The sequence below is a fragment of the Glycine soja genome, chromosome 5, assembly GCF_004193775.1.
Source record: "Glycine soja cultivar W05 chromosome 5, ASM419377v2, whole genome shotgun sequence".
Taxonomy (NCBI): Eukaryota; Viridiplantae; Streptophyta; class Magnoliopsida; order Fabales; family Fabaceae; genus Glycine; species Glycine soja.
The window spans coordinates 35,947,598-35,959,006 of record NC_041006.1 but is presented as its reverse complement, the minus strand read 5'-3'; the positions used below and the strand labels follow the sequence as shown (position 1 = coordinate 35,959,006).

Genomic DNA, 11,409 nt, shown 5'->3' with positions numbered 1-11,409 from the left:
AATGAAACAAATAAATTTCTTATAAAAGATATTATAATTAAAGACGCGAAGTATAAGTCAATAAAGTCAAACATAAAAAATTGTAAAATAGATGATGAACATTTCCTAAATATAAACTTTCTTGTGGGCACACCAAAATAAAAAAATTATTTCTCTCTTATCAAATTTAAATTATATTATTTATCATACCTTTATTTCTCTCTTCTCTTTTTTTCTCTCTCAAGGTATTAAATAGCATCTAAATGTTCATCAATTTGTATCCATTAACAAAATTGTCTTGTCGTTACACCAAAACAATATATAATTACGCATAAGATGTCGTAGGCCATACACACATGCGCATTCAATGTAAATACCTTCATTTTCCAGTGTCTTAGTTGCGATAGAGTCCCGAGTCTTGACCAACTTAAGCAATTTGGATCTTGACTCTCTACATTCTATGATCATGGTGAGTTAGCAATCCACTTCGGACAAGTCAGCTATCCACTTTAGACAAGTCAACAATTCACTTTAAATAAGTCAATAGTCTAACTTGGACACAACATCAATCCACATTAATCTTGGATAGTGATCAATTAGCCATTTTCTTTGTAAAATCCATGGCCAACACTTTTTACGAGTCCATACTTTATAAAATCCATGGTATTGTAATGGCCCTTGACCAGAAATCTCTAAACATTATGTTACCTTTGTTTTACATGAAATAATCTTTTTATGTTTTGAACTCTTTGAGCTTCCATCATAAGATATGCTCCCTCACTAATTGCAAAGAAATTACTTGTTTATAATGAAGAACTTCATGCCTCGTATTACTAATTTACTATCATAATCGAGTCGAAAGAATTTTAGAATCCTGCCTTCTGATTACCGATGTAGTACAATTGGAACTTTCCTGGAATGTTGCGGTAGCTTCTGAAAAGTATGAAGGTGGAGGAATGTTTTAACCCCGAAAATGTGTAAGAGGATCATTGATAGTGACGCCTAAACACACAGAGGAACTTTTGGAATGATAACTTTTTGCCTCCACTTATTTTTGTTGACAGAACTTTTAATTTGAAATGACCCATACATTATACATTATCATTGACAATTTGACACCCACCAAGGGAGTTGGAGGGTTATTATACATTGTTGCAGTATGATAGCCTTATGAGAAATTAGATGGCCATCTTGTAATATGCTATGAAGCTCTTGCTGGTTTGCTTACTCCACAGTGAATAAAAGGTCCAATGCTTGGGTAACGTAGTTATTCTAAATTATGTCATATTCTTCCCCCATGATTAATACTACAAGTGATGTCCAGCCGGTAAATGGATGTGACCCTTTTCCCTTACCGTTATTCTGATCGTACTGTTCCCACAAAAATCCAGTTTGTTGATAATTGCGTACTATATTTCTGCAGTAAGATGGAAATTATTATTTAAAAACCAACCAATATCTTAAAACAAGATCACAAAGGTACCAAACAAAATTAAACAATACCTAATTAAATTGCTTCTCAGTTCTTTGTAGATAGCTTTAGCTCTGTCCTGATATGGTCCATTCTCTACAACATTCACCACAAGGTATGAATGAAGTGAAATATTTGCAGATATTTTGCCTAGGCCAGTTCATATTACCTTTGGAGTAATGGTGGAGCGCTGAAAGAATTCTGTAATTCATGTTTATCCAAATTTGACCTCTCCAATATGGACCCTCAAGCTCAGAGTTGAATTTCATGTACAAGGAACTGTGAAAAATAATTATTTTTTGGTTCACCATAAGCAACATATGCTGAATAAGACCACACAAATTCAAACCATTAAAAATGCATTTAAGCATAGGTTGTAATATACCTTGTCGTGGCAAGCGATCGCAGTCCATAGCCAGTCCAAAAGAGACTGTGATTTGAAATGAGTTCAAGCTGCTTTTCCAGAATCCATGATCCCTGAATGAGACAGTCATAATAAAATTATGCATATGGAGTTATAAGGTTGACTTAATATTTGAAGGAAAAAGGGAAAAACTAATTAACAACTAACATTTGTTCGTCGATGAAATAAAATAAAATATGCATCTAATTGTGAAGTCAGTTAAGCAAGGAAAAATTTCTCAGTTCTTCTTAGCATAAAAGTTTCAAGATATTGAGAATACATGCATTACTTACAGATGGAATGATCTTCCCCATGAATGGGAATAGACTAACATAACCAATGTGAGGAACCAATCTCAATACGGGCTTCTCTAAAACAACCCTGACAAGTTGGCGAGCAGTATGATTGTGTCCTATCTCCACTTCTTTCCATTTAAGTTGAATCTAGCATGGTTAAGCACGTGAAGAATATCTCATATTTTCAGACATGAATAAGAAACCCATGCCTTGTCATTCTTGCAACAGTAAGCATACTACTGAACCTAAATAACTAGACATTATACCTTTTCTGTATGATTTCCAAAATCAAAGTAAGCACCATGTGCATCATCAAAATGCATCTGCATGGTCATCAATCACAAATTAGGCATGGACACAGTTATGGTAGTAGCAAATTGACTCTGGGTCACCATGCAGACATTAGTTCGCTTTCAATTTTCTTTTCTTAAAAACCATTTAAAATAGAAAGAAAAATCAGATTATTTTCTTTATGTTAAACTACATCAATTATCCGGACTAAATTCAGGAATCACGGTGGGAAACTTCAATTGCTAAAAGAGAACATGTGAAAAGATTCCATGTACATGTAGTGTGTTTATACTTGAAGGTTTCATGCATGTAAATGCAGCAGGGGTCCTTAAGAAGTTCACGTTCCTCAATATTTTAATTAATAATAATGAGCTTGAAGAAGGCCCAAATGAAGATTACACTCAGATGAGACTCATTTTCATTATTTATATTTAAGGAAAAAGTCAGGCAAAACCTTGTTTTTCAAATTGGAACACTTGATCTTCCATTTTGCAGAAAAACTCAACAAATAAATAAATAGTCTTCTAAATAAAGAAATAAAAAAGTTTTCTTTTCCAGAAGAGTAATTTGTTTTCCAGGTTATTTCTAATTCTAGTTATTCTATAGATGCATACACTGTTCTATTTCCTCTTTTTTCGTCCCTTTTATTTCTCTCTCCTCTTTATCTTCACTTTTTTTGTTCATATTCCAGTACTGTATCACCAACAGCAAAGTGCAACAACCCTGAAGAAAGGGAGAGAGGGAGCAAAGGTAAAATACCTGGTTCAGTAACTCGACATCTGATAGTAATTTAGCAGTAGAACCATAATTCTGCATCATTTCATACAATATGTCAATTATTTTAGGTTACTTAACATTCTGCTGCCTATATTTACCATACTTGATATCTAAAATTTACAATGCATAATTATAATACTGTTGAATTTACTTTTCAAATTTATACTTTGCCAGGTTTAGTTTCCTTATCCAACAACTCTTCAATGTATTGCAGACAATCGGTTGCAAGTAACATCCAACATCTAAGATCCACGTGGCGCTCATCTGCACTTGGGTGTGAAGCACGTGGATAATCATCAAATCCAGATGACAGTGTCTGAAAATGCCAGAAATAATGTTTGTTAGGAGCAAGTGTCTTCATCAAGGACAAGGAACACCTTGTCATAATCAACCAGCAAAACACCGATGGCTGTAATAAGTGGTGCTTGAATGTAACAAGTGAGAATTCAGGTTTCATGCTCATTTTTTTGGAATAAAAAATAAGTCCTATTATTGTATCCTATACCAAATAAATTGACCACCAATGCCAAAAAGCAAAAAAGTGACAAGAAATCTACAACAACCGTGTTTGCAGCTTTATGCTTATGTAGGTTTTGGCCTTCTGTAATAGCAATCTTTCAATAAATCTCATTTGTGGTTGCCTTACCATTAGCTTCTTTTTGAAGCATGCCAATGGTTGTTTTGGTCAAGTTAATCTGCTGCCCTATCTATATAGTTCAGATTGAAATTGAAGACAAGCACAGAGAGAAATTAAAAATAAATATACTAAGAATGCATATTAGAACCTTGGGACTTAATTCATATATAGTTCTATTGTTTCGTCCATGCCAATAGTAGCTGCTCATCTGTTTCCCTGATAATAATAAAAGGGAGGCGGGGTCAGAAAGAAGCAATCTATTTCCAGTGCTCAATCAGACTACACGTGCATTATAGAGCATACCTGACTGAGTTGTATTGAACCATTGGAACCATGCTTCTAATCGAACAAAGGCACGCTCCAGGAACAGAGAGATCTCAGTTTTATCCGTTGCAGTAAACTCATTATTCTTCAATCCATTAATTATACCTACAAAAATAGAATTTTAACCACTTTGGTAAGAATTTTTTTTGGTGGTGTGGGAGGGAATGGGGGGTGGTGAGCAGAGAGATCAAGAAATATACAGAAAAAAAGTTCTGTACTGCTACATAGCTAAGTAAAAGAGGGGGCAATAACTTTCATATACTTGCATTGGATCTATGTCCCATATAAAGCATAAAAGTTTCCACTTTTCAGCAGCACCAAAGTAATACATCTCCAAACTAATTTTAACCATATTTTTTTACCTAAAGTGAAAGTTACCGATATAATTACTTCATACAAATTGTCAAACTGTCTCCATAAATTTATTACTCAGAAATATCGAAGTATCATCAAATCCAGATCAATTATGCGTGATGCCAAAGATCTAGAACAAGCGAAGTTACAAGGGTATGTTATCACAGTCACAGAAGAGACAAAAATAACCAGGCAGGAAGCTAGTTGCTATAAGTATCGTCCCTCAAGCTCGAGGAAACAGAAAAATTAAAATACACAACCAAGCCTAAGTCATGCTAGCTCGAACTCATTAATGGCATATATGTAGCCTTCTTTTTAAAATAAAAATTCTCATAACTAGAAAAAAAAAAAGGATAATAGAAAAGGAAAATTAATATATACCATTTAATGCTAAAAACAGAGTCGGAGGATTTCCATTTGTTGGATGCTGAGGAACATATTCCTCTGGAACCCGACTGCAAGTGCAGAAGAATCTAAGTCAGTAGGACAGCTAAAAACTTTACATTTACTGCAATTATTTGAACTAAATGTTTTTACTACACCTGAGTGCTTCAGCCCCGAGAATTTGTTCACGTGGTATCCATCCATCAGCATTCATCAAATCTAACCAGTGTCCAATGATATCCAATGAAATATGGATATCCCAACGCCTGGTTAATGTGAACAAGATCAAAAAAACATATTTACAGATCATAGATTATTTGTTTGCTAAATAATACCAGTAAGTCTTGTGCAGTCAAGAAAACTGCACTTAAACTGAATTTCAAACAAGACAAATGATAATGATGATAGTAGTAGTGGTTGAGGTCATGAAGGATATTATTAGCACAAGAAACTAACCAGATTATTAGTTGATGAAAACCTTCATCCCATAAAAATCCTCTTGGAAAGGAAGGTCGACATGGTACAGCTGTGTAAAGCTCAGCAGGCCAATATGATATATAATCAACATGCTCACTAAGCTGAAAAGGGAAACAATCCACTGCATATCTGCCCGAGCTCTAAATTGATGACAGCTAATTGAAAGGTACAAAGGAGATAAATAGCTATACACAGCTATGCCTATGCCTATGACATACTGTTCAATAAGAACTATAAATAACAAACTACATTACCAAAGTAACTTACATTAGAGATTCTTGAAACAGCAATCTTTGACTGACCATAGAAGTAGCCAATGCCACCTAACAAGTTTCCAACAGCTGCCTTACCAACAGATATGGATTCTGAATCCACCTGGAAATCCACTACTATGATAAATAATTTGTTAACTTCTAAATCAATTTACTCAATTAAATGAATTATGAAAGATTCATAACACATCAAAAGACGAAAAAAGAACTATAAATCATTCAATATGAGATAGTTAAAAAAAAAAAAACAAGTCAAAGGACAATAAAGTTGGTACCTTCTCAGCTAAATTGAAAATTTTCTCAAACTTTTCATCAAATGCTTGTTCTTTGTATTTCAGCTGATTGGACAGTGAGGTTCCTAACATCGAGCAGAAGAACAAACAAACAGTTACACAAGGACTTAGCATTTAGCAAGCTAATGTCAATCTGAAAAAAATATTCTACAAATTCAATAAAAAGTGGTCTCATTCTCCTTAGAACATATAATTTTTAATGCAAAAGAATCCTGAGATAAACCAAAAGTTGTTAAACTATAGAAATAAACACATTGAATTCAGAATAAATTATAGAAATAATTTGGTTTTTAAGCTAGATTTGAATACAAACTCAGGGTTTTCCCATAACACAGAGTTTCCTCCTTCAAAACACCAGAAAAAGCAATCCGACATCTTAATTGCCTTCTACAAGTCTGTCACACAACCTATATATCACTATAACTGTCATTAATCCGAAATTAATATAAAAATAAATGCTTAACAACTTCCTAATACAAAATTATAGTTGCCTAATTCAAAACTTGGCCTATCAAAAGCCAAAAGGAATAAAACTAAACACATAAGCCCCTATATCGTCCTTCAACATGAGAAGTTGGTTTTCAGAGCAATGACCAACTCCTACGACAGAGTAAAAAACTAAAATTTTCTCTGCTTTTACGTGAAAGCACATAAATATAAAGCATAGTTTGGACAAACACTATAAAGAAGTAGAAGAAAACCTGTAAGACTGCTGGCACGCTTTTCCACTATTGAACTTTCTGAATCAGTTCCAGAGATAAATATAACATCTGTTGTGAAAGAAAATCCACCAATAATCTGTAGCATGAATAAAAGAATGAGAAATGCATATGAATATGATAGGAAAACCATAAGGAAAGATGCTTCCAATAATAGTTGAAGAGATGAAATGGAATGGGATATACTATTCAATTAAGCTATATTCCATAGGAGAAATAGAGTTAGGTCCAATTCCTGTGGGCTTGCCTCAACTAATAAGACTTTGTAACAAGGAAAATTAGTGACAAATTAGTTAGTAAATTATACTGATATAAATAGAATGTAGAAAGAAAAAGGAATCCCTTTTAGAGAAAGTTGCAAGAGAGTTGAGGAGAGACTAGACTCTCGAGTCTTGGATATCTGAAATCATTATTCCATGAAAGAATTCACCAATAAAGATAGTTCCATTCTTTCTCTATATACTTTTATTGCCTGATACAGTTCCTTAGAGAATCTTAGAAAAGTGTATATGCTGTATTACCTGAAAAACTAATACATTTGGAGAATCATCTGATGAGTCAGATAGCAGCAATCGAGCATGCTTCCTTATCTACAAAGACATGCACAAAAGCAGAGACATCAAAGCAACACCCAAATTAATAAATAACTTCCATAACCACATGCTCTTGAATTCCATGAAAATTATATCATCAGATAAATTGAATTGAAATACCCTAACATACTTGTGATGCAAGATTTTCCTCAACAAGATTGGACAAATTGTGAAAGTGAGGAGTGTGAAATCCAGAATAATGCAGCTCCAAATCATCCTAAAAGAGAAAAAGCATAGGAAAGTGAATAACCGGTTACTACCAGGCATAAATTACAGATAATCAACAGAGGGCAAGAGTGGAAATGGTTTGCATGGGATAATTAAAGGTCAAAGGAAATAGGAGGTATGAAAAGTTTGATCTAGGTAGTTAAAATACTAAATAAGGGTGTGTTACATGTTTGCTTTAAAATGCGGAGATTCATAAGTTTATCATATTCTTGGACTGTTTCAAAGAAGGAAACATGAATCGTGGACTCCTCTTTAAGGAATTGTAGTATGACTGTATGATTAATTAACCATGAACTCAAAAAAAATGTAGCACAAGTGACAGAATATTTAATATTCAACCATAACATCACTTCCTAGCATTACCATTGATTTTAAATGTAGCTGCCAATCTCCAATGTCTTCTCGAGAGCCAGATGCCACCAAAGAATCCGTATGAACGTTCAAGTTTTTTCTACTTAAGTTTAGAGCATTACCAGCTTCATCAGCCAAATAGAAAAAGAGCTGGGCACCTCTCCCAAATTCCACATTCCACTTGGACCTGAGGTTGGACCACGAGAACAAAGTCACTCAATAAATAAAGTCACCAAATAAAGCAATACTAAGAGATGCAGAGGACTCATTAATTCAATCAAATTTCTTTATCCTAAGACCCCGTAGGAGGTTTTTTATTTTATAATTTTTCTCTCTATTTTGATAGTTTGAATAGGTTTTATGCATATATCAAAAATATGAATGGTTCACTCGTACAGGTAAAAAATAAGAAACTTAAGCCGGAAAATTAAGATCAGTGTTTTTATTTTATGTTATGTGTTATCATTCGTCTTCCCTTACTTCAACAGACCTGCCAGTATCTACTTTGCTATAAGGAAAAGCTACAAACAAAATTGTTTTGCCTCAATACATATATGAAAATAATTTGAAGTTGATAACATCACTCACTTATCAATTTGCACATTAATTCGAACTGCCCAATCCCCTCCATAGCCACTGCCTTCCACTTTTGATTTTAAAAACCCAGTGGTGATGGCCATGCCATGGTCAACCAGCACTTGATGTCCAAAATCTCGTCCATTGTGCTTAGTCCAACCATAAGTACTGAGGTTATCCTCATGTTTGCAAACATGCCGCAAGTGATATCTGCCGTCCTTCACAACAATCCACATTAATCCAGCTATCAAAGATTTTGGAGTCCTGAAATACAAAGACCACCACCACCACCCAACCAAAAATGAAAGTGAGAATGCTTGCTTGATGAGTCAAATGTTGTTGACCACTTTCTCTATGATGCACAGTTTGTTGATATAAATCAGTTAGATTTCATACTTCACAACACATACATTATAATTAGTTATTGCATAAGGAGAAACGTTACAACATAGTCTTAGAGTGTATGTCACAAAGTGTTGCTAGCACTCCTCTTGGATTAAGTGTGAAAAATACTTCTAACAATGGATTATAATTATGAAAATAAGTTTTAAAATTAGATATATTAGATGAAAGTAATTTGAAAATGTTTTTTTAAATTTGAATTGTTTAAAAACTATTTTTTATGGTAAAATTAGAAAAATAATATAAAATTATTTCAACTAATTAGTTTTATATTTAAAATGATTAATTCTTGACAATAAAATAGAAAAACAAATGCCTGTTTGGTATAAGCAAATGATTTTTATTTTGATTTCTATTCTATTTAACTTTTTATTTGCATTTTATTTCTTTTTTATATGATTTGTAAAAAAATGTAAAATAATTAAAAGTGAATAAGAAATGAAAACAAAAAAATTCAAAATACCCGGCCAAAGTAATTAACTTATAATCATAAGTTCTAAAATTCTGTACCTGATAATGGGAAAAACATCATTTTTATAATTTTTCCAAAAAAATTAGATTTTCTTAAACAAAACGTTTTAAACCTTAAAAAAGTTTCTCCAAAAATTAATCATATACAAATATGCACTTTGAGTGGGAAAAAATAAGCCTAAAACTTTTTTAAAACAAAATTATGTGTTTGACAAAATTATCAAAATAAAGAAAAAGTTGTTTTTAATAGAAAATATTTACTATAAATAAAATTTTAAAGTTTATAACTAAAACATATCAATTATTTATTATTAAATTTTTATTTTTCTATTTTATCTCAAGCAATTAATTAACTAAAATGTAAAATTAATTATTACAAAATATTTCAATTTATTTTCTAATTTCATTGTTAAAAAATTAATTTATTAAAAAATTCAAAGTAATAAATTGTTTTAAATTTTTTTCCTTTTTAATAATTTATAAATATAATTCAAATAATTTTTTTAGCTAATAAAAAAAATAGGTCTGTTTCACTACAGTAATACTATGTAAAGAAAGAAAAATATTTCATGATACTCATTATGCTATAATTCATCTAAATCTAGAGAGAGTAAAAGAAAAATATAAGTATTATAAGATTTATGAATAATAAGAAAATATAAATAAAAAAATGAAAAATGTCAAAGAAATGTTTAAAATAAGAAAGTGTTTTCATATTATTATTGGTAAAGAAAATACTCAAAGTAGAATACCTGGCACGAATTCCAAGATAGACCTGAGGACGATAAGTTCCCCAATACAAACTCTCTTTGTGCTCACCTTCAAACTGCAACAACGCCAACCAAGTCATTCTTCTTTCTTCACGTACGCCAAAATCATTAAATTATCGAAAATGGACAGAAAAAAAAAAATAACAGCAATGGAATACCTGAGGAAGGTCCGTTATCTTTGGCGCGGGAAACGGCGTCACAACGCGAGGAATACGATCTTCTGCAGCTGAATTGGCGAGGTAATAATGGCTCAAAAACAAGACGATACCGAACCCAACTTTGAAATTGCCATTGTTGAACATCGGAATGAAGCTTCCGTATTTGCTTCTTTCTCTGTGACGATTCAACCTTTCGGAAGACGATCTCTCTCCGCTGCGAGTGGTTCTTCTTCCATTTCCTGTCATTTTAAGTGCAGACAGTGTTTGTGTTTACTGCTTAGCAGTGTAACGTAGCGGAAGTTCGGGGACGGAGGAAGAAAACGAGGGAGTGAAGCAACTTTTTTTGGTACTTCAAATTAAATTCTCATTTCAATAAATAGAAATATCTTCTCCTTGGAGTTTGATTCATACGTAAGAAATGCAATTGCTCTAAATAAATTAAGCTTTTTTCTTAAGAGTTTAATTCGTAAGTGTACAACCTATTAAAAATAATTGTTTGTAAAACTTTATGATAATTATTATAAAAAATGATAACTATTTTTTTCTTGCATAATTATTACATAAATTATGAGTTTTTTTTTAACTTGGATAAATTAGAAAACTATATACTGTAAAAGACAAATTTTCCATTATTAATTAATAGTGAAAATCATCAGGTAGTTAATTCAAGTCATAACATATTCAATTTCTCTGAGGTAATGTCTTTGGTTTAAATTTGTAGAAAATTGAGATAAAATCGATCCGTTTCATTTTATATGATTCTTAAAATTTTGGCATAAATATTAAAAAATGTATTTAATATTTTAAATTTCATAAATTATATTATGTCATTTTCTAATTAATTATATTGTTCTCATTTGTTACACAATAATAACTTTTTTTATGTTCAATAATAACTATTCTTGCTAAGGGTATTCCATAAAAAATATTTAATGTTTCATTGATTTTCTAAACCAACAATTAGTTTGAAATTTTTTAATTAAAACGTCATATGAAATGAAACCGAAGAAGTATATTATAGATGTTTCTAACTCAAATAAAAATCTATGGGTGATTTAGACAAACAAACTCTACTGATTACCTATAAAAATATTTGGGATAACAATAACAAAGAAATATTACGTAAAGAATAAACCAAAGTTAATGACAAAAAAAATAGGGTGGAATCTTCCTTTTAATTTTT

General features: G+C 31.8%; 1 protein-coding gene across 1 annotated transcript; it reads right to left on the bottom strand.

The window, feature by feature from the left end:
• Window positions 1-532: 532 nt before the first annotated feature.
• LOC114412819 (mannosyl-oligosaccharide glucosidase GCS1-like) lies at window positions 533-10,642 on the bottom strand. Its single transcript, XM_028376882.1, has 22 exons — window positions 10,227-10,642; window positions 10,051-10,124; window positions 8,438-8,689; window positions 7,862-8,036; window positions 7,401-7,487; window positions 7,199-7,267; window positions 6,660-6,756; window positions 5,941-6,023; window positions 5,661-5,768; window positions 5,373-5,494; window positions 5,075-5,182; window positions 4,914-4,987; window positions 4,158-4,283; window positions 4,003-4,070; window positions 3,384-3,533; window positions 3,200-3,250; window positions 2,416-2,472; window positions 2,147-2,296; window positions 1,836-1,927; window positions 1,620-1,729; window positions 1,483-1,546; window positions 533-1,396 (listed from the first exon to the last, which is right to left on the bottom strand). Exons 1-22 carry the CDS (start codon window positions 10,470-10,472, stop codon window positions 1,252-1,254), a joined length of 2,508 nt encoding a protein of 835 aa, XP_028232683.1. The 5' UTR covers window positions 10,473-10,642; the 3' UTR covers window positions 533-1,251.
• Between the last annotated feature and the right edge of the window lie 767 nt (window positions 10,643-11,409).